Source organism: Phyllostomus hastatus, unplaced genomic scaffold (genome assembly GCF_019186645.2).
Source record: "Phyllostomus hastatus isolate PE091 unplaced genomic scaffold, TTU_PhHast_1.1 phas_contig_34, whole genome shotgun sequence".
Lineage (NCBI taxonomy): Eukaryota > Metazoa > Chordata > Mammalia > Chiroptera > Phyllostomidae > Phyllostomus > Phyllostomus hastatus.
In genome coordinates, this window is record NW_025333857.1 from 45,076,713 (window position 1) to 45,101,004 (window position 24,292).

General features: G+C 40.1%; 1 protein-coding gene across 1 annotated transcript in view; it reads left to right on the forward strand.

Annotated features, from left to right (window-relative positions):
* Positions 1-24,292, forward strand: part of NFX1 (nuclear transcription factor, X-box binding 1) — a 68,193-nt gene that overhangs the window by 29,053 nt on the left and 14,848 nt on the right. The window contains exons 8-15 of the mRNA XM_045840267.1: positions 1,049-1,148; positions 1,235-1,452; positions 6,902-6,999; positions 10,253-10,283; positions 11,941-12,020; positions 14,694-14,802; positions 17,193-17,312; positions 21,202-21,281. Of these exons, the coding sequence (XP_045696223.1) occupies positions 1,049-1,148; positions 1,235-1,452; positions 6,902-6,999; positions 10,253-10,283; positions 11,941-12,020; positions 14,694-14,802; positions 17,193-17,312; positions 21,202-21,281 (836 nt within the window). The remainder of the gene's footprint in view (positions 1-1,048; positions 1,149-1,234; positions 1,453-6,901; positions 7,000-10,252; positions 10,284-11,940; positions 12,021-14,693; positions 14,803-17,192; positions 17,313-21,201; positions 21,282-24,292) is intronic.

Sequence of the window (24,292 nt, forward strand, 5' to 3'; positions counted from 1 at the left end):
GCAGTGTTTCTAATGTTTTGTTAGAAGCATTCTATTTTATTTTTTATTAAGTATGTGATTTTAAAATTTGGCATGATTATGTAATGTTATATTTATTCCAGTGTTGGTTTTCTGTGCAAGTAGATATCTGAGTATACTGAGGAAGAAGGAAAGTGCCATTAGATCTTCAGAATTTCAATTTAGTTTCTACTCTTCTGGTCTGCATTTATGTAGGGCTTGGTACATTTGCATTATCTGATTTTAATGAGATAAATTTTCATTATAAATTGAAAAGTAGTAAAGTGACAGAAGAATTAAGTTGGTGAAAATTCATATCAGACTTTGTTACATAATAATACATCAGAAACATAGCTCCTTAAACATAGCACATTTATTGCTGGCCCCAAGAAATAAAGGAATACATTGTTCCTTGAACCCACAGGAAAATCCATGTTAGACTTGGCTCTCAATCTAGCAAATAAAAGTCTCAAATTAAGCCCTGGCTGGCGTAGCTCAATGGATTGAGCACGGGCTGTGAACCAAAGTGTCGCAGGTTCAATTCCCAGTCAGGGCACATGCCTGGGTTGCAGGCCACGGCCTCCAGCAACCGCACATTGATGTTTCTCTCTCTCTTTCTCCCACCCTTCCCTCTCTAAAAAAATAAATAAATAATATCTTTTATAAAAAACTCTCAAATTATTTGAAACTTTTTACTCAGTGTGAATATTTGAATGCGATTACTTCAAATTGAACTCACAATCTTGGTTTTCAATCATGATCTTATAGACCAGATATTAGTCTCTTAATGTAGAGGGTTGCTTCACTTTAATGCTGTTTTCAGGGTATGCTTCAGAGGCACCGTGAGATACTGACAGAGTTTAACAAGGACTTTTTTTTTCCTATGATGAAGCTCGTAAGTGGGGCTTAGAGCTGCTATATAAGCCATATTCATTTCTGCCTCAGGTCTGATCAGCACTAATGAATAGTATTTTGTGTTTTCCTGTAGATTGGAGTATTTAAGGACCCGTATAGGTTACTAATCTCTTGTTTTTGAAATTGTGTCCTTCAGTGTGTTACTGTGGCCACACCTCCCGAGATGTGTTATGTGGAACAGACGTAGGAAAGTCTGATGGATTTGGGGATTTTGGCTGTTTGAAGCTATGTGGCAAGTAAGGTTTATGTTCTTCTCAGTTAGAATAAAGCTGTATTTTATGCAACAATTGCTTAATAGTCTGTTGTTCTTTTTTTTAAACAGGGTTTTGAAATGTGGGAACCATGTATGTTCTCAAGTGTGCCACCCTCAGCCCTGCCAGCCATGCCCACGGCTCCCCCATCTGGTGCGCTATTGCCCTTGTGGGCAGACTCCTCTCAGCCAACTGCTAGACCTCGGAAGTAGTGGTCGGAAAACGTGCATGGATCCTGTCCCTGCATGTGGAAAAGTGTGCGGCAAGCCTCTGCCTTGTGGTTCCTTAGGTAACTAGAAGGCGTGTGAATGTAAATGTTTGGCAGCAATGATTACTTAAGCAAAATAGTTTTAAATTCTATTACAATACCAGAGGTTTTTCTAAATATTAGGATCAAATTTGTATGGGCATATTTTCTTTCCTCCTGAGAATAACTTATGAAAACTCACATTTGCCCAAGTAATTTCTAGTTTGGGTGTTTTATTGCTAACTCAGGTCAGTTTGTGGTAAGATACTGTTCCATGGCGGATGGTGGGGGGAATTTTCGTTTCTCTTAGTAGCCTATGCTAATATGAGTGCCATATACCCTTTTTACTGATCCAGGGTCCAGTTAAGTGCTTAAAAGCATTTTCATACAATAGGAACATCTGAACTAAAAGTCTAAGTACACTAAAACTTTAGCCATTTGGACCACTCAAGAAATGTCATTGTTTTATACCTGCATTTCCCATCTAGCTGAGGATAATACCTCCTGAGCATAATTTTACGTAGACATTTTTCTAAAAATATTTTTTTAAGTTTTTTTTTTAAAGATTTTATTTATTTGTTTTTAGAGAGGGAAGTGAGGGGGGGAGAGAGAGAGAGAGAGAAAGAGAAAGAGAGAGAGAAACATCAATGTGTGGTTGCTAGGCCTGCAACCCAGGCATGTACCCTTACTGGGAATCGAACCTGCAGCACTTTGGTTCTCAGCCCACGCTCAATCCACTGAGCTACGCCAGCCAGGGCTTAAAAACCCTTTTAAAAACAGAAGTGACTGAAGATAATTTCTTTCCCATTACCAACCCAGAGTCATCATTTTTCTGAACCTCAGTTATTGTATTGTGCTGAATAGGGCAGACATACAGTGATGGCCTTGGGGACTGCTGAGGTTTCTCAGGTGGTTTCCCCATACTGGTGTATAGTTTGAATTGTTTTATCTACTTGTTAAAGCTTCTGTTGTTTATTTTCTTGTCAATGCTTCTCCTACCTTTAGTGTCTCTCCCTTTCTTCTGACTTGTGGCTTCTGATTACTTGGATGTAGAAACCAGAAAATGCTTGTTGGAATCAGCTATAAAGCAGTAGTCTGAGTTTCTGACTGAGACTTTCTGAGGCAGGCCTTGGGAAATATATGCATACAGTTTTGTAATGACCTGGCAACTTCTCTCCTAAGTGAGTGTTCCAAGGCTGTGTGCTTAGAAAAATTAAAGTGGGCGACAAAATATGAATAAAAGAGGAGTTCCTGTAACTAACTGTGGTAAAGCTAATGTCTAAGTTGGGATTGCACTTTTATCGAAAATAGAGAGTTCACATTTCTTCCAAGTACTAGCAGGAACCAGTAGGAGCACCCTACCTAATTCTGTTTTTCAGTCTGACTTTAAAATCATGTACAAAAGAGAAGTGCTCTCTTATATTTTAATACATGTTCCACACACATTAGGAAAATCAATCATCTCTTGGTTCTCCTTTTCTGCTGTGAAAATGTATGTTCAGATAAGCCCTGTGAAATGCAGATCAAATGACTTCTAAATCAAGAAGGATGATAAAAATCTTCCCTTTTCAGAAAGCACATGAATCAGTTTTGTAAGAATTTCATATATAATCACCAGAAATCCAACCCTGAGGCTAAGATATCTTGCTGGCAATGAAAGAAAGAGGAAATGTAAAATGGGTAATGCAAAGGGACTTGAGCAAAAGCAGGACAGTTAACGATGAGTATGAATTGCAGTGGGGGTGAGATAAGATAAGGTCATGGGTTTTAATTGTGGAAGACTTTTAAGGAACTAGGCTGAGTTGGATTGAGAAGCTCAAAGGCAAGCCTATGGCTAGTGGTAACAGTGACTCAAGTTTATTTGGATCTGGCATATTTATATAAAGTTTTTTTTTAGGTCTTTTAATATCACTCCTAATAGGAAATTTGCATTCTAAACATACTGCTTTACTACAACAAACTAGGTAGAGTTCTGCTTTCAGGATGATAGCATGAGCACCTACTTGGACCCACTCCCCAGCAAAATAAGCAAAGCTGGTGAAACTGTTTTTGTTTTTTTTTTTTTAAAGCAGCCATTTAAAGTCTCTGGAAATTGTCCTACAGACATACATAATTAAGAAATATTTACTGAAGAAAATCTACTAAAACTCAGGAGAGTCTGTGTCATTGAGTTATGACCCACTTCTTCCTTTCCCTCCTACCCCAGCTCAGCTTAACAGAATCTCCATTAAGGATGTGTGTGCCCAAGAAGACAGGGCTTCCTCTGCCCTCAGCTCCTAGTCAAGGGTTTTTCACTAGGTGGAGCAGACTACCAGCATTTCTCATCCCCTCTAACTCTAAGTCAAAGAGGCTAAATTTCCCGTAAGCACAGCTGAGAGGTCCGAGGCTCTCTTCCTTTATGAGTCAGAGGCTGTACCCCAATCACAATAGGTGAGAATACTAGCACCCCTGTCACCCTCACCCTGGCTCACTTGTAGGGCAGAGGTTTCACACTAGGAAAATTAAGCCAAGGATATCAGAGGCTACTATCCAATCCAGAACCCAGAGTAACAGCTGAGACCTCCCAGAGGGAGAGGCAGTCCATAAGAAAACAAGTTCCAAAGTATTCCCCAAAGGAACTGACTTTAGTTTAAAATGGAGTGTGGGGGAAAGTTCAGGGTTAAGGCCCTTTAGAAAACAATAACATCTCTAAATGAAGAACAGTAAGCTAAACTACAGGCCAACTAGTTCACCAGAAAGAACCAGGGGAAGAGATGGCTAAAAGGATCCTTCTTGGGGTCAGAACAAACCTCGCAGACTTACCTCAAAGACTACCCCTGCCCATATTTCCTTCAATCAAACTGAGCAATTTATGCCTCAAGGCATTGTTGAAAATAGGAAAGCAACCAGTCAGCAATTACTGTAGAGCTTCAGAATTGAGAGTAACACCAAATGAGGCAGATGGCTTAACAGAGAGATGGGGAAAGAGATAGCTCAAGAGAGCTCTGCTGAAACCATTGTCATGCCCGGGTGACTGCATACCACAAGCTCTGCCATCCAAAGGGTGACACCAAAGGCTTCATACCACAGGGGAAATGGACTTCACTAAAGTAACCTAGATAAGTCACAAAACAAATAAGTAGACAACAACAAAAATGCTGTGGGGAGAGAGAGAGAAAGCAGTATCCAGAGTTGCTACAAACAATGTGTTACCAAAAATGCCTGGTTTCCAGCAAAAAAATTATGAAGTATGCAAAGAAACGGGGGTAAACACAGGCAACAGAAATTTTCTGTTTTCTGTGAGAGTGACCTATGTCAGATTTAACAAAAACTTCAAGGTAACACGCTTAAAGAACTAAAGTAAACCATGCTTAAAGAGGTAAAGGAAGGTATAAAGACCTTGTCTCATCAAATCAAGTGTATCAATAGAGATAGAAATTATAAAAAAGAACCAAATGGAAAATCTGGAGTTGAAAAGTTCAATAATTAAGATGAAAAATTCATTAAAGGGGCTCAACAGTAGATTTGAGCTGGCAGAAAGAAGGATGAATAAATGTGAAGACACATTGGTAGAGATTATGTGATCCAGAGAACAGAGAGAGAATAGAATGAAGAAAAGTGAACAGTGCCTCAAGGAAATGTGGGACACCTTTAAGCACATAAACATATGTGTGATGAGAATACCAGGAGAGGAGAAAAGAGTAGAAAAATATTTAAAGGAATAATGACTTGAAAACTTTCAAATTTATTAAAACAAAACAAAATATTAACCTGTCTATCCAAGAAGCCCAGAAAACTCAAAAAGGGTAAATTCAAAGAGCTCCACACCTAGACAAATAGTAAACATGTTGAAAGCCCAAGATTAGGAGAAAATCTTTAAAGTAGCAAGAGAAAAATGACTCAAGGGAACCTGTATGCAATTAACAGCAGACTTCTCATCAGAAACGGTGGCTAATACTGCGTCACAGCCAGAAAGGGGTGGGATGACCTGTTCAAAGCACTGAAAGAAAAAGACGTGCCAACCAAAAATCTTATATCCAGTGGAACTGTCTTTCAAAAATGAAAATAAGATTGGAAAATTTGGTGCTACTTTACAATGAATGATACTAAAGGAAGTTCTTTAGGCTGAAAGCAAGTAAACTCACATGTAAATTCAAATCCACATGAGAAAAGCAAAGAGTAAAGGTATTACATAATTATAAAAGATAGTATAAATGCATATTCTTTTCTCAACTGATTTTAAAATGCACTTGTATAAAATAATATGTTTATAATTAGATTGTTTGGCCCATAATATGCAGAAATATATCTATAAAAATAGCAGAAGGGAGGTGAGTGGGATCGGTGTGGTATTGGAAGTGACACCAGAGGGTAACTCAGGTTCACAGAAACAACTAAACGAAACCAAAAATAGTAAATAAGAAGATGTAACAAACTATAAGTATATAATGTTCTCTTTTCTCAGCTTCGTTAGTAGACCATAACATTATCTAAATTAGTAACTATTATAATATGTTACTGAGTTTGTAACATAGACATATATATGTCATGGATAACAATAATAGCACAGAAGAGAAAAGGGAATGTAGCTATTTGGAGTAAGGCTTTTGTATCTCCGTGGAATTAGGTTAGTTAATTTAATCTGAAGTCAATTCTGAAAAGGTGCGTATGATAAGCCCCTAGAGTAACCATTAAGAAAATAACTTTTAAAATGTAGTAAAAAATACCATTAAAGAAAAAAATGTTACACTTAATATTCACTTAATGCAAAAGAAAGCACTAAAGGAAGATTAGATTTAATAAAGGCAAGAGACGTGTAAAAAACTAAGTGAAAGGGCACACAAATCCATTTATGAATTATAACAATGTGAATAGATTAAACACAAAACAGATTGTCAAACCAAATTTAGAAAATAAAAAGCAAGATAGATCCAACTCTACGTTATCTTCAGGAAATAGATTTTAGAGTCAAAGATCCAGTTAGGCTGAAGAGACTCTGGGCGATCCCGGAGGGGGCCTTGAAGCAGGACATGTCCTAAACCTCGTTTATCAGAAAGAATGGCGGGCCACCTGTCAGTAGACGATCACAGAGCTTTAGTCAGAGAGATTATAGGTCATGGCTTCTGATGATTTTTGATCCCCAGGTGGTTTTCAGTCAGGAGCCTATCAGTAAAGGCATTTATGGCTACAATTTTAAGGACATCTAAGTCTAACCTGGAGACTTGCGGCCTAAGTGAGGAAAGAGACAGACCTGTTCTTTTACTTAGGCAAAGCACCCTGCAGTCCAAGGCATATTCCAGTGACTGATGCTGGGTCCTGTCCTTGCTGGGAAAGGCCCAGCCTGCTGGAAGAAGGGAAGATGCGGGGAAAGGCACTGATGATATCCTCCCCTCAAACTCTGATTCTGGGGTTGCAGGGAACAGAGGTAGAAGACCAATGTGGCTAGTGAATTTGGGAGTCTGAAATGAGCAGTTGCAGTTTTCATTCCTAGATCTTCTTATTTTTATTAAAGATTTCATTCATACCTGTGAAAAGCTCTGCCATGAAGGAGACTGTGGACCATGCTCTCGTACATCAGTTATTTCCTGCAGATGCTCTTTCAGAACAAAGGTAAATCCTCAAAAATGCTACAGTTGTTTCCACCGATGCCTTTTAAATTGGTGATTAAAGAAGGGGAGGAATCAAAATAACCTGTTTTCTTACTGTCTGTCAGTCCTTGCCAATGTATAGTGACACCTGCTATGGTCCAGTTATAGGATAGGTATCTAGGGAGGAGAAGGGATCTGGCACTCAAGGCTCAGAGTCTAGTCATGGGTGTAAGGCAAGTATGCAGATAGCTCTAACAGATGCAAGTGTGATAATGCTAGATGCTAGAAGAGAAAAACAATAGCGCTGTTGCAAAGAATTAACTTTGCAGCAGTTAGAGGGAACTTCCCTCTAAAAAGTTAGAGGGGACATAGTCCTCAAGATTGCCCTCACTTCTGACACCCATTGCAAGAGTTTGGACAACTGCTGGATTAGATAGAACAGTCTACGTGACCTCCCTCACTTCCAGTACCAACTACAAGTTCAGTGGTGCCCAAGACAAACCTCAAGGTTTGGTAATTCACTAGAAGGACTCAGAATCCAGTGAAATCTGTTACACCCACACTTACAGTGTATTACAGGGAAAGGATACAGATTAAAATCAGCCAAAGGAAGAAGCATGTAAGGCAGAGTTCAAGAAAGTACCAAATTGGGAAGCTTACAGTTGTCCTCTTCCCATGGAGTTGGAACGGCATTACTTTTTCAGCATTAGTGTGTGACAGTACAATGGAGTATTGCCAACCAGGGATGTTCACCCAGTTTTTATTGGGGCTCCATTGTGTAGACATGATTGACTGCTGTCGTAGCTGATCTCAGTCTCTAGTCCTTCCTGAAGTCTGTTGATACTGTGTGACCCAAAGCCCCCACCCCAAATCACATCATTAGTCCTTCTGATATGGGCAGCCCCACCCTAAGACTGCCCAGTGTGGCCAGGCTATACCTTACATCATATTATTAGACTATATGACCCAAGTCCCTTGTGACCCAAGGCCCCAGACATACAATGACACTCCAGTCAAGCACGATACTCCAAGGGCTTAGATACTACCTCTCAAAAGCCAAAGACAAAAGATCTTTGTATAACATTGATTATTCACTATATGACTTATAAGTTGATAAGTATAGTCAGGTTGTCTACTTTCTGCCCTGAGCAGTTTTGATTGCACTTTGTCTTTATAAAATGGATGTCTTATCATTTTGGAATTAGGCCATAGTGCCAGTTCCTATGTAGGTAACCAGGAGAGGCAGGAAACCTTCCTGTGGAAGTATTTGGGTAATCAACTTGAACAAACAATGTCGGTCCGTCTTGCTCTCTGACCTACTGCTAGTCATTTCCATGCATATCAGCACCTGTCCCAGCAGAGCAAAGGCCAATGGAGAAAGAATTCTGAGCAGTTGGTTTATTTCTTATATACAATCCAAGGTCTTGGTATCTGCTGACTTGCAAATGATTCTGAGGATATAATCCATAAATTGGGAGCTACACTAATAGTTAAGCTTCAGAATAAAAGAAAAAGTGTAAAAGCACAGTTTACATGCAAAATTTGTATGAGCATTTTGGGGGTTTTTTGTTTTGCGTTTTCTGAAAGAAACCACAGAATACATGGGGCAGAGAGGTGTGTGAATGTCAGGTGCAGGGCCACTTTGTCCTTTGTACATACGAGCTTGAAGACTGAGACGCTGTGATTTAGTAATCACAAATTAAATGATGTCCAGAGGTGCTCTTTGTGACAAAGAATCACGAGCAACGCTGGAACGTGTGAACTCGAAAGGGCTACTGTCGCTTTGCTTTTCTCCCTAGCAGTCCCTTTCTTGCTCAGCTTTTTTGCTTCTCATTCATTCTCTGTCCTCACTCCCTCTAGTAGTGGACCCTGTGGCAGTGAGTGTATTCTTTAAAACCTATGAGTAAATGGAACTTTTGCAAATAAAAGTCTTATTATAAAATTGCTGTACAAGGTCACTGTCAACATGAATTCTATTAAACCCTTGAACAAAGTGAAAAACCTCTTTGAAATGCTGATAATCATCACGTCATTGTTTAGCCAGATTTTCATGAATATAGATGTTTCATGAAATAGCTTTTGTAATGAAATAGCTTTTCCATGGAAACAAGTTTTCTAGATAAATAAAACTTATGTCTTAAACCTTCAAGGGCTGTTTTCTTTTAATCACTTTGGTGAGAGTCTTTGAGCAGTGTATGGTACATCTTACTGCTTCTTTGTAAAGAATACTGTATTTAAGGTTTTATTGGTAATTCATATTTATTATAGAAATTAAGAGGAACTCTGTCTTTCCCTATAGTTGTAGGCACCACTCCAGCATGTCATTTCCTCTGTACAACCCAGCGTTTGCTTTAACTGGAAAACTCACTCAGGCAAATTCATGAGTCACCTTTGCTTTATATCTCGAGAGAGCACATGCATTAATTTATCTAAAACATCTCTTAGCCAAAAAGCTTCAATTTCTTAGACTTCATTTGTTATCAACTCTAGTAGCTGCCACCTTTTTCTCAGGGTCATTTTCACAAAGGAAAAAGTTTCTATCACTTTGCTGATTTCTGAGTACAATGCAACCTGTAAATGACATCAAAGCCAAATACAAATGTAGTAGCTGGACAGCCAGCCAGGCTCACTCTGCCCGAAGGGACCGACTTGCTTCCCATGGACCAGCCTTATCACGTGTATTGTTCAGGATCAGGCCTCAGCAAAATTCCATATGATAGACCTTTGGGGCTATTCACACATAATGGAAACCAAAGTAACAAAACTTTTGAATGCCAGCAGCACACTGTAATTCCACTTTGCTGTAGTCCAGCTGGTTTGTCAGGGGTACTCTTGAGTGTGTAGAGCTGTTTGCCCCTACATTAAATAGCACCAGATTGTTACATATTTTCAGTTTTTATATCTGCTCTTTTTTTTCTTTTTCTGTATGTAACCCTACCAGGCAGTTATTTCTCTTTGCTTTGCCTACCTTTAGCAGCCTTTCTTTCCATTCAAGTTTTATAATAATCTATTATGCATTTGGAGGCCAGGCCACAAAGACTGTTACATTTGTATTTACGTGAACAGTTAGTAAACCTGGAACCCTGCTGTGAGTAAAGCATAACAATATAGAGACTGGGCTAACTTTGCTCCAGACAGGTGAACTTGGTGAATAAATTGACTGCCAGAGAAGTAGAGCATGTTTGGGATATGCATGCTGCATTTATCATTATACTATAGTTGTTTTGTTTCATTTATTCTTAAAGTACTTACTGTTTCTTTTTCTTTTTCCATAGGAGCTTCCATGTACCAGTCTCAAAAGTGAAGGTATGACTGGGAAGGGGCATGAGGCAACTTTCTGAGGTAAAGGTAGTGTTCTGTGGGATTATGCGCTTGTCAAAATCCAGCAAAGGAACACAACATTTGTGCATTTCATTGTATATAACTTTTATCTCATAAGAAAAGGAAGAATAATCGTGAATTGAATTCTAATTAATGAAGTACTGAAAAGTTCAGGGGAAGCATACTCATGCCTGCAGCTTACTTTAAAAAGCATTAAAAAATGATAAATTGATATGTGGATAGAAAATAGATATGTGAAAAAATAACTAATGGTAGAATCTAGGTAGTGGACATATGAGTGTTCACTGTAAAATTGTTCTATTTTGTTTTTATGTTTGAAAATTTTCACAATAAAGTATTGGTGGGGGGAAGTGAGGTAAATAATATCTGAGGAAGCAGACTTTTTACACACAGACCCCGATGCTTGTTTCCTGTAAGCCTCGATAGGATGTTGGATACCTGGAACAGGGCTCAGTCAGCAGCCTTCATCACCTTTCATGTTGTTTCTTCCTTTGTCCTTGATCCTGATGTTCCATTCTGTTACAGCTCTGTTTCTGCTCTGCTGACCATCACATAGTCTTTTGTTTAGGCCATCTTGAAACCTTTTTTGAAAAGTGATAGAAGATAAATGTATACCAAATAAAAGTTCTTACTCTGCTCAGGAAGAAAGCTAATTGCTTAAGATCTTTCTTGGGCTGCAGGCATTGGAAAACCCAAGGAAAAGTGACTTTAGCAATAAGGGACCTTACTTTCTCACGTAACAGACAGTATGGAGGCGGAACAAGTCCAAGGTTGGTTAGTTCTAAGCTTAGTAATTCCAAGATCCAGTTCAGCCTCTCTGTGACTCTTTTTGTTTTTCCCTCATGGGTATAAAGTTAGCTGCAATTCCACACATTGAGTTCTCACCCAACAACATAGAAAAGAAAGGGAGATTCTTAAACTTCTCTTCCTTCTTAAGAGCAAGAAAGAATCCTAAAAGGCTCCCAATATACTGTGTAACACATGCTTCTGCCTAAACCCTTTACTAACAAGGGGAATGGTACTACCACGACAGGTAATCCCATACATCTTTTGAACTGAGCCCATGGGTGCCCAGTTGCTGAACAAAATTAAGGATTTGCTAGCCTGAAGAAGGTGGTTAGTGGCTGTTTAGAAGCTAACGAGAAATACCTGCCTCAAAACCTCAGTCAAAAGTTTGGTTATTAAAAACATAATTTGAAAAAATTATAACTTTAATTCACTGTTATTTATTTTTTAAAAGATTGTATTTATTTTTAGATAGAGGGGAAGGGAGGGAGAGAGGGGGAGAAACATAGACGTGCAAGAGAAATGTCAGTTGGCTCCCTCGTACACGCCTGCAACTGGGGACCTGGCCTGCAATCCAGGCATGTGCCCAGCAACCCCTCAGTTTGTGGGACAACACCCGAACCACTGGGCCACACCAGTCAGAGCTGTTTTCTTTTCTATTTGACAATCTGACAAGAGAAAAGTGGTATGTTATTTTAACATGTATTTTCACCATAGCATTTTTACCACTTATTTACATTATTACATCTGTATTTAAGCCTGTAGTCAATCAGATATTTGTTGAATGAATGTTAATATCCTTTGCTTTGTTTTCCTTTTTAATTGTCCACAACAGATGCTACATTTATGTGTGACAAGAGGTGTAACAAGAAACGGTTGTGTGGACGGCATAAATGTAATGAGATATGCTGTGTGGTAAGTGGGCCTGTCATTAGGCACAATCAGATTGCCTCAGCTATCTGGAGTGCAGCCCAGATTTAGAAGTTACTGGAAGGAGCCCCTTGAGCAGGAGTCAGAGAGCTGCCCAGATCAAGCTGATCTTAGTCTGGTTAAAAAGTCAGCGAGTGGCAACCTGGAGGAAGAGAAAGAAGAAAGGCAGAGGCCTCAGGCCTCAGAGCCAAGACCACTAAATGAACATACAGTCCTCTGCAGGAGACCGTGCACTGCCCCTGACCTTAGCAGCTGGGGCTTTAGGTTTCATATACACCTTTTTGTCAAGTTAGTTGGCAAATGAGTGTGGCATTTTTGAAAGGAGCAAGTTTTAGTTATCTGAAATATTCCCTTCTGTGGAACTGAAGGAAGCTCTTCCTGGCAGTCAGTACTGCAGTATCGTTGTGTGTGTGTGTACAATAACATAGCACCAATAGCGAGATAGTGCGTATATATACACATGCACATGTGTATATAAAAAATACATAATTGTTACTTTATTTCTTTTTTTAATATATTTTATTGATTATGCTATTACAGTTGTCCCATTTCCCCCTTCACTCCCCTCCACCCTGTACACCCTCTCCCACCCATATCCCCCCTTTAGTCATGTCCATGTGTCGTACTTATAAGTTCTTTAGCTTCTACATTTCCCATACTATTCTTGCCCTCCCCCTATCTATTTTCAACCTACATTCTATGCTACTTATTCTCTGTACCTTTTCCCCCTCTCTCCTCCTCCCACTCCCCTGTTGCTAACCCTCCATGTGATCTCCATTTCTGTAGTTCTGTTCCTGTTCTAGTTGTTTGCTTAGTTTCTTTTGGTTTTGCTTTAGGTGTGGTTGTTAATAATTGTGAGTTTGCTGTCCTTTTACTATACATATTTTTTATCTTCTTTTCTTAGATAAGTCCCTTTAACATTTCATAAAATAAGGGCTTGGTGATGATGAACTCCTTTAACTTGACCTTATCTGAGAAGCACTTTATCTGTCCTTCCATTCTAAATGAAAGCTTTGCTGGATAGAGTAATCTGGGATATAGGTCCTTGTCTTTCATGACTTGGACTACTTTCCAGCCCCTTCTTGCCTGCAAGGTCTCTTTTGAGAAATCAGCTGACAGTCTGATGGGAACTCCTTTGTAGGTTACTGTCCCCTTATCTCCTGCTGCTTCTAGGATTCTCTCCATTTTTACCTTGGCTAATGTAATTATGATGTGCCTTGGTGTGATTCTTCCTGGGTCCAACTTCTTTGGGGCTCTCTGAGCTTCCTGGACTTCCTGGAAGTCTATTTCCTTTGCCAGACTGGGGAAGTTCTCCTTTATTATTTGTTCAAATATGTGTTCAATCTGTTGCTTTTCCTCTTCCCCTTCTGGTACCCCTATAATTCGGATGTTGGAATGTTTAAAGATGTCCTGGAAGTTCCTAAGCTTCTCCTCGTGAATTCTTATTTCTCCATTCTTTCCTGCTTGGTTGTTTTTTTCTTCCTTCTGGTCCACTCTATTGTTTTGAGTCCCAGTTTCCTTCTCATCACTATTGGTTCTCTGTGCATTTTCCTTCATCTCTTTTATGGTAACCTGCATTTGTTCATCTAATTTACACCCAAAATCAACCAATTCTGTGAGCTTCCTGATCACCAGTGTTTTGAACTGTGCATCTGATAGATTGGCAATCTCTTGGTCGCTTAAAATGATGAGTCCTGGGGTATTGATCTGTTCTTCTGTTTGAGACATGTCTCTCTTTCTCTCTCTCTCTCTTTTTTTTTTCAGTCTGGTCGCTCCCGTTATGGTGAGGGGTGGGGCCATAGGTGTTCATCAGGGCTGGGCACCCCAGTCGCTAGATTGTGACGTTATATATGGGGGCAGGGGCGGGAGGGAACAATGGCGGTAGCTCCATTCTCCTGGGACCTCAGTCTTTTCTCTGGGGTCCTGGGTTGCGCGCTCTGCCCTGGTCCATAATCGCCACCTCACTGGGTCTGCCGGCTGCTGCTTGCGTACTCAGGGTCCACCCGCTGTGATCTTGCACGCCCCAGATGCCTTGCGTGCTCCCGGTTGCCTTATGCGCCCAGTTCTCTCTGTTCTCCATGCACCACGACCCGTGCCCAGCTGCTCCTCTCTGCCCCTCCTACCGGTCCGGATGAACGGGTCTACTTCAACTTCTTGGCTGTCTGACTTCCATTCAGATAAATTTTCTGACAGTTCTGGGTGTTATTCTGCCTCTAAATTGTTGTTGTTCTAATCTTGGTTGTGCGTGGAGGTACGGTGTGTCCACCTATGCCTCCATCTTGGCCGGAAGTCATAATTGTTACTTTTAAAATTTATTGACATGGTGAAGAGTGATGAAATTGCACAGTATATCAAACTTATTTATAAACCAGTGTTCGAAGGCTTAAAGACTTCCTGTTGTTATTGAAAATTTCTAACAGCAAAGCAGGTGAGACTGCTGTAAGTCCCTGATGCCCAGTGTCCAACTTCAGTAGTGATTGACTCATGACCAACCTGTTTCATCCACCTCTCCACTGACTCTGCCTCCCATGATTGTTTTGAAGCTAATCTCAGACATCATTTCATCCATAAATGTGGACAGCTTTTTGTTATTATTAATCTTGTTTATGGATAACAAAATAGAAATGATTCTGTAAACAAATATGAATCTCTTCCTAGGATAAGGAGCACAAGTGTCCTTTGATTTGTGGGAGGAAACTCCGCTGTGGCCTTCATAGATGTGAAGAACCTTGTCATCGTGGAAACTGCCAGACATGCTGGCAAGCCAGTGAGTGTCTTTACACTTTATTGTAAGAATATTCTAGAAATTTAGGCATGATGTTTTGAAAGAATGATATGCTTAGATTGGTATGAATTATTCTACTAATAAGCCTTAGTATTTCAGATATGTTGAGTTTTTCAAAAAAGTCATGCCTAGTGCTGTATTGTTCCTGAATGTAGGAAACTTGGGATATAGGCAATGATCCTAAGATGGAGCCTGGTTCATTAATAAATACCTCTTTTATCTGCCACTTAATTATTACCTCTTTTACCTGCTTCTTAAATATTATAGACCCAAGTTCTGTCCTCAGCAATTCTTCTTTCTCTACATCAATTATGTTCAACCTTTTTCATCTCATGGCACACATAAACTAGTAAAATTCTGTAGCATGTCAGAAAATATATTTTTTGCCAATCTGACAAAAAATAGGTATAATTTTGATTTACAAAAAAATAATAATAGGTATTGCCTACCTTTTTTGCTCCAAAGTGGCTTTTTAAAAATCAGGTGCTTATACTTGTATATAAGGATTTCTGGTACCAGAAGTAAACCAATCAGAAGCAAATTTATTTTGCAACATGACCAATAAAATGCAACTCTATCATATGACCTATATATTTATGGTTCAAGACATGCCATTCATACTGGATGGCTACTGTTATGTTGGCTGTTACTATTTTTTTATTTGACAGTCTCAGGGAAAAAAACAGTGAGTGCCCCTGAGTAAATAGTTAGGTGTTGCATGTTTTAAAAATTCAAGATTTTTTTAACTGCTTCATCAAGGACTTTCTTAAGTGAAACTGGCATTTTTTACTTACTGTAAGTGTTTGGCACTGAAAAATACAGTGATTACAGTTTGATGCTGCTGCCTTGATTTGCGCTATGGCCTGGGCAGTTGATTTACTTTTGTATCAGTAATGCAAGTGTGAACATAGTGGAAAAAGTAAATAATATGTTAATATGATTATGAAAACAATTTGACCTTGTGGACTTCCTGAAAGGCTCCAGGGACCCCTAGGATCAACAGAGCGCACTTTCAGGACTGCTACGTTAAAAGATTGTCCTAAATCAGGGTTTACCAAAATGACTTCTCTAGAATATTAAGCTTGCCTCGTTTCAAAAAGGAGTTAAGTCAGTGCTTTGGAGTTCTGTAGAAAAACATACATGGCACCCTGGCTGGCTGGCACAGATGGTTGAAGCACCATCTCATATACCAAAAGGTTGTGGGTTCAGTTCCCAGCAGGGCACATACCTAGGTTGTAGGTTCAATCCCTGGTCAGGGCATATACAAGAGACAACTATCGATGTTGCTCTGTCACATTGATATTTCTCTCCCCGCTCCCCCCCCCTTCTTCCTCTCTCTCTAAAAATCAATGAACATTTCCATGAGTAAGGATTAAAAAAAAAATACATCATCCCTTACCTTTGACCTAGCTATTTCACATATATTAGTTCATCCTCACGATAAGCTTGTTGAGTGGATAGGTCAAAGTTCGGTACCCCCCATTTGAAGAAAAGAAAGCTCAGACTTGCCCACAGTCCCTGAGCAAGTAAGTGGTAGGTCTAGGACTAGAAACCTAAGTCTCCTAAGTCTCCTGACTGTTTGCAGGGCTCTTTCTACCACACTGTAGCCTTTGAAGGGTTTGCTGGAAAGTGGTGACAGAAAAAGAGCAGTGGGTTGTGGCGGTGGGAGGCAGTCCTGGAGGGCCCTGGGTTTCCTAACTCTGGTGCCGTAGTTGAGAACCATGGCTAAGGGCCTGGCCTCTACCATGGCCCTCTGGAGAACTGGCTCCCCTTAGGGTCTGAGGGTTAGGAGAGCTCTTGACAAAATGGGCTGCCTGTTAGAGCTGACCCAAGTGAGCTCTCATTTTGGTTTGGCTTATGAATGGTGCCTAATGAACTCAGGTATAGTTCTGAGCTTCATTTCAACATATTTCAAGTGCCATAGTTTTGAATGGCTTCAGTGGATCTCTGGGGTTTATATTCAAATATATATTTTTGTGTGTTTGTTAATTACCTGTAGCTCTCACAATCTCTCTGTCAATTTGCCTAACCAAAACAGTTGAAAAAGAGCTGCACCTTTAGTGGAAGTCTCCTGGTTCTCTCAAAAAGAGACGGCCTGTAGGTCTTTTGTTTATAAAATACATATAAAATTATCTTGGGTTCATGGTCTTAGAGTTCGTTGTAGGTAAAAATGAAACACTTCATAACTATCTGCTCCTTTGTCATCAGCTCAAGTTCCACACAATACAAACTTAAAAAAAAAAAAAACAGTAGCCAATTCTCTAGAAATATAAGCCAAAAAAAAAAAAAAAAAGAAAATGTAAATGGGTAAAATATGTGTCCTCATCCCAAACTCATGAAGGGTTATTTTGTTTCACCCGCTTCTCTGCCAGGTTTTGATGAATTAACCTGCCACTGTGGCGCATCAGTGATCTACCCTCCAGTTCCCTGTGGTACCAGGCCCCCTGAGTGTACCCAAACCTGCGCCAGAGTCCATGAATGTGACCATCCAGGTGGGTCCCATCCCCTTGCCTCCACACTTTACACCTGCTCACACCATGTTATTTAGAATGTTGCGCGATGGTCTTCACTGCTCTGATGTCATCCTGGATGGCACCCCTTGCTCCCAGAGTTGCTCAGGGACTGCTGCTGTGATCGGGGCCACAGCTGGGAATCGCAGTGCCCTCCATCGCTTCACTCTATGGACGTCAAGGACATCAAACACACCTGAAAGGCCAGGAGAAGCCCTCGCTGGTGTTGTCTTTTAGGGATGTTCTTTCTTTCTTTGTGGCCTCCACTTTTGGTGCATTTCAGAGTTGAGCATCTTTTTACAAAATTTGAAGTAACTTGGGTTTTGTTGTTGTTGAAGCAATATGGCTTTTCTTTTTCTTTCTTTTTTTTAAGTTTATTTTATTGATTATATTGTTACAGTTTTCCCAGTCTTTTTTCTCTCCTTTATCCCCCTTTACCTGATACCCCCATTCCCTCTAGCATTCCTCCCCCTTAGTTCATGTCCATGGGTTGTACATAAAAGCTCTTTGGCTTTTTCATTTCCTATACTATTCTTAACCTCCCTCTGTCTATTTTCTACCTACTGATTTTGCTTCTTATTCCCTGTACCTTTTCCCCCATTCTCCCCGCATCCGCGCTTCCTGCTCCCTGCTGATAACCCTCCATGTGATCTCCATTTCTGTGATTCCATTCCTTTTCTAGTTGTTTGCTTAGTTTGTTTTTGTTCTTTTTTAAGTTCAATTGTTGATAGTTGTGAGTTGTCATTTTACTGTTCAGTTTTTATCTTTTTCTTAGATAAGTACCTTTAACATTTCTTATAATAAAGGCTTGGTCAACTCCTTTAACTTAACCTTATCTGGGAAATACTTTATCTGCCCTTCCATTCTAAATGAGAGCTTTGCTGGATAGAGTCATCTTGGATGTAGGTCCTTGCCTTTCATTGCTTTGAATACTTCTTTCTATCCCCTTCTTGCTTGCAAAGTTTCTTTTGAGAAATCAGCTGACAGTCTTATGGGAACTCCTTTGTAGATAAATTTCTCCTTTTCTCTTGCTGCTTTTAAGATTCTCTCCTTGTCTTTAATCTTTATCATTTTAATTATGGTATGTTTTGGTGTGTTCCTCTTTGGGTCCAACTTGTTTGGGATTCTCTGAGCTTCCTGGACTTCCTAGAAGTCTGTTTCCTTTGCCAGATTGGAGAAGTTTTCTTTCATTATTTTTTCAAGTAGGTTTTCCATTTCTTGCTCTTTCTCTTCTCCATCTGGCAGCCTTATGGTTTGGATGTCGGAACGTTTAAAGTTGTCCCAGAGATTCCTAAGCCTTTCCTCATTTTTTGAATTTTTGTTTCTTCTTTCTTTTTCCAGTTGGATGTTTATTTCTTCCTTTTGTTCCACATCGTTGATTTGGGTCCCTGTTTCCTTCTCTTCACTGTTGTTTCCCTGTATATTTTTTTTTATCTCACTTTGTATAGCCTTTACTTATTCCTTTATTCTGTGTTTGTACTCAGTCATTTCTCTGAGCATCCCAATTACCAGTGTTTTGAACTCTGCATCTAGTAGGTTGGCTATCTCCTTATTGCTTAGTTCTTTTTGAGTTTTGACCTGTTCTTTCATTTGGGCTATATTTCTATGTCTCCGCACACCTGTTATGTTGTAAGAAGCAGAGCCTTAAGTATGCTCCAGGGCAGAGCAGCCCACTTTGCCGCATTGTGGTTCTGTCTGTGGGGGAAGGGTCAAAGAGGGAACTTGCCTGGCTCAAGCCCTGCTTTCAAGATACTGGCACTTTCTTCTGCCACCACAACCCCCACAGGTTTTTACAGCCAGAAGATCTGAGGCTTTATTTCGCTTACGCTGGAGCCTTGGGTTGCATGGTCTATCTCACTCCCCAGTTGTTCCTCCCAGTTTATTCACACACAAATATGGGACCACCCAGTCTACCAGCCTGGCAGCTGCCCTCTCCACCCCTCCTACCAGTCTGGATGAATGTTTCTTCTTTAACTCCTTGGTTGTCAAACTTCCATACAGTTCAATTTTCTGTTAGTTCTGGTTGTTTTTTTGTTTTTTAATTGGTTGCTTCCTTCCTTTGGTTGTGTGAGAAGGCAAAGTATATCTAGCTACACTTCCATTTTGGCCAGAACTCCTATGTGTTTATTTTATAAAAAGAAATAAAAAAATAAAAGATAAAGTCAAAGGATTGAAATATTTATATCATCTTTTAGTGATTTAACTTAGTTTGTATTTTGGGGGACCTTTTTTCATGGGAAAAATATATCTTTGCTTTTTTTCTTTCTAAAATAAAAGTGGGATTCTACTGAATTTACTCATTTTAACTCACATTTTTCTTCCTATAATTTAAGCCTCTCTCTTTATCAATGAATATTTATTATAAATAGATTTTTCAATGGCAGTGGAGTGTTCTGGTTCATAGGTGGACCGTAACTTATTCAGTCGGTCTTACGTTGCTAGACATTTAAGTTGTTTCCAGTTTTTCTCCAAGGGTCTGCTGCAGACACCAGGCCTATGCTACTTATTATCACCCATTTTTTCATATCTGTCCAGTCTAGCCACTGGCTTTACGAGGGTGTCCAACCTGCGGGCCACATGCAGCCCAGGGTGGCTGTGCATGCCGCCCAACACAAAATTGTAAATTTACTTAAAACATTGAGATTTTTTTGTGTGTGATTATGTGTCATAATGTATTTAATGTGTGGCCCAAAACAATTCTTCCAGTGTAGCGCAGAGATGCCAAAAGGTTGGACACCCCTCCCCAGAACCATATCCGGCCCATCATTTCATTTACCAGGTCCCAGAGGCAAACCTGAAATTACTCAAGTCACCAGATTTGATACTTACAGAAGTTTGGCCATCTGATTCAGACTGACAAGTAGGCCACTAGCTCTCAATTTGTAAGTTAATAGAGTAAAACAGAGTGAAGTAAATTCTTTATGAAGTGAAAAGTTCCTTCCCTGGGGACCTTAGGATGGCCCTCCCAGCTTAGTCTGCAAGCCCCTGCTGTGGTGTTCACACTGGCATAAATTAAATTACCAAACCAGTATTCACCCACTCCCTGCTTTGCACCCTTTTGCAGATGTTACAGATGAAGTTCAAATCCTGCTGGTTAATGTCCATAGTATGGACTTAAAACCATTTGTGAGTTTTATTTTTTTAGCCTGTTTTGTTCAGCATTCATTTAACTTTTCGTGAGTATTTGTTGTGTATCCAGCATGGTGTCAGCCGTGAAGGGAGGTTTAGAGAAGGTGAAAAAAGAGCCCATTATCTTGGGGTTTTTATGTTCTCCTTGAGAGGAAAAGAATAGCAATTAAGTACACCTGACACAACCAGCCATTACTTGAAGATGGACCGGATAACATGGCAGCAAGCCATCTGCGTAAGAACTGAGACATCGGGGAGTGTGAGAGAGCTCAGGGCAGGGTGTGGTCAGCTAAGGAAGGCTTTGTTATAGGACATGAGTTGGGATGAACTACCTCATACTGGCAGCAAGGGAACTGAAAGGAGTCAGCGGAAGCCTGTTAGATGGATGAGTAACAAAGGTGTCTGAGCAGAAGTGAGCAGTTGCCGTATAAGGTAGGGCCAAAAGAATGACTGAGTGGAGTGGACAGGCCATGGGGCTGTGCCGCAGGGAATGGGGCAGGGAAGCTGCCTCCTTCTCTGCTTCTGGGCACGACAAGTCTGTCCGCCTCAGCTGGGTTTCTTTTTCTCACTCATGCTTACCCTCAGCACTTTGACATAAAGCCAGACACTTTTTACTTTCCTAAGACCATTTTTAAAGTACTCTAAGTTTAAAGTTCCCTGTCATATGCTACTATGATGTGTATACTAGTTAATGTGGCTTTATTTAAACACTATTTCTGATTTTACCTTTCTCTTTTTACAGTGTATCATTCTTGTCATAGCGAAGAGAAGTGTCCCCCTTGTACTTTCCTAACTCAGAAATGGTGCATGGGCAAACATGAGGTGAGTTTTCTCTCTTGTGTTCATTATTCCAGCCATGGATTTATTTTTATTGAATTATTTTGAGTTGTTAGTCTTACTGTTTCTCAAAGTTAGTACTCCCAAGAAGCACAGGTTTGCTATTAACACTTTTTTCTTTTTTTTAATTAAAGTATAGTTTGCATAAAATAAAATTTACCTTTTTAGTGTACAGGTTTGAGTTTTGACAGTACCATTCATCCATTCATGTAACCACCATCACAATCAAAATGTAAAACAGTTCATTCACCCCCCAAAAAACATTCATGTCCCTCTGAAGTTATTCTTCCCCGCACTCTGGGCCCTGACAACCAGTGATCTGTTGTCTGCCCTATTAGTTTTGCCTTTTCCACAGTGTTACACAAATGAAATCATGCAATCAGTAGCATTTTGATTACAAAAAGTAGAATTTAGCCAGTTGGCCTTGAGAACACGTATTGTTTTCTGAGACAACTTCTAGGTTAACCACCAAGGGGAGAGGTTACCATCCTGGGAAAAGTGTTACAGTGAGAGCATCCCAGGAGTGGGGGTGGGCTCTCCACCAGCAGCCACTGTTTCTTCTCTGTACTTCCCGTCCTGACTGCTGGGCCCAAACGCCTTCCTCCAGCCTCACCTGCACTTCCACATTGCCACTGTCATGAAGGACAGGCATCCTGTTCTTAGTCTCTAAGCTGTATTTGGAACTGTTAACTATAGACTGTTTGAACACTTTAAAAGTTTATTTAAACTTGAATATTCATGGTAGAGTTCTGCTACCCAGAAGGAAATAGTCTTAACATTCTGGTGTGTGGATTACCAGTCATGTGTGATACATACTTTCTCCTACTCTGAAGATTTTACTGTTTTGTAACCTGCTCTTTTTATTTCATAACACCTTGGCCAGCATTTCTTGAAACAGTTGACATTTATGACAACATACTTTCAGTATTCTTATCATGATAGACATCTTTTTTTCACTTATTTCCTGTGAGTAGTTGTCAAGTCATAGTCCTTAGTATTTATTCTTTTATAAATCTTTTTTAAGATTTCACTTATTTATTTTCAGAGAGAGAGAGGGGAAGGAAGAGAGAGAAGAGGGGGAGAGAAACATCAATGCACAAGAGAAACATCAGTTGGTTGCCTCTTGCATACCCCCAGCCAGGGACCTGGCCCCCAACCCAGGCATGTGCCCTGACTGGGAATCCAACCAGTGACCTTTCAGTCCACAGGCTGGCACTCAATCCACTGAGTCACACCAGCCAGGGTTTCTTTTATAAATCTTACTTCCTCTGAGAGTAACCACTCTTAAGACATTCATGTCTTATCTTTGTGTTGATAGCTTATTCAGACTTCATTCAACAAATATTTATTGCATGCCTACTATTGGCTAGGTAAAGGCTAGATTCAGCTGATTAAGAAATGAACAAGATAATTGTGTTCCCTGCCCTTGTGGAGTGTTAAGTACAAAGTACTGATGGGGATACAAGGGGCCTCTTCCCAGGGAAGATATTTCTAGAGAAAGTAACATCCTAAAGGATAGTGAGAACATAGCCAACTCATGCGAGGAGGGGACAACAGAGAGTGCAGCATGTGCAAAAATTATCCCCAGCACTCTCGTAGTACAGTAGGTGTTCAGTGGTTGGGGACTCCACTCTACTAAAACACTGGTTTCAAAGCATTACAAGTGTGTAGCATCCTAGACATCCTGACTTCTCTTCAAAAGTAGAAGTTATGTGTCACTAGAGTCAAAATATATTCCTCATTTTGAGAGTTCTTGAAAGAATTTGAGTGATTACATTAAAGTAACCTTTGGTTCCACAGGAATAAAATTCCAGCATCTTTTTCCTGGAGCGAGGAACTCTGGAAGGAGGCAATTTCTTTTTCTTTTCTTTAATTCTTTTTGGGTTTTTTTTTAAGATTTTATTTATTTTTAGACAGGGGAAGGGAGGTAGAAAGAGAGAGAGAGAGAAACATCAGTGTGTGGTTGCCTCTCGTGTGGCCCCCATTGGGGACCTGGCCCGCAACCCAAACATGTGCCCTGACTGGGAATCGAACCTGCGACCCTTTGGTTCACAGCCTGTGCTTAATCCATTGAGCTACGCCAGTCAGGCAGGAGGCAATTTCTAAGAAAAAATGAGTTTGGAGTTACATGGCCTATTGACTCTTAGCTTTTTATATAACAGAGCCATCTAAAGCTGTGGAGACCATGAGCTAGGAGGTATGAGGGAAGTTGAGTATTTAATTACATAAAAGAGTCCTGCAAGCAGTTTCAAAACCATGGGCCATCGGTGCCCCTGCTCTAGGGGTTTGTCTGTTGACTCTGCCCTAGCTGTTTGCAAAGGATGGAAAACATTGTCTGAGGATTTAAGATTATCTTTATTTTTAGAGAGGGAAAGGGAGGGATAAAGAAAGGGAGAGAAACATTCATCGGTTGCCTCTTGCAGTACCCCAGCTGAAGACTTGGTCCACAACCCAGGCACATGCCCTGACCGGGATTCTAACCAACAACCTTTTGGTTCTCAGGCTGGGGCTCAATCTACTGAGCCGCACCAGCCAGGGTGGTCATGGCATTTTTAAATACTGTGTTTTTTGGACCATAAGACTCACCTAGGTTTTAGAGGAGGAAGATGCGCAAAAAATTTTTTGAAGCAAAAAGTGTGGTAAAATACTTAATAACATAAATAACATAATATTTCACCATTGTAAATGTAAACAGAACTCAACAGCAGCATTAACAACCATTATTCCTCCCAAATTGGGAGACAGGTGCGTCTTATAGTCTGAAATACAGTGCTCATTGTGGTTGTGTGGTTTCAGGCACTCATTACTCACCTTGGGAAGTTTATGTCCCAAGTCACACTTGGCTGTTACTATAAATTATTTGGGTCCTAACAAGCATTAAATAAGGTTCAGATTTGATTTATTTTCAAACTAATCTTTCAGACTTTGAAAGTCAGCTTAATTTTTTTCAGATAAAAATAACTTTTAAAAAACGTTCTTTTTGGAAGTTTAGACGC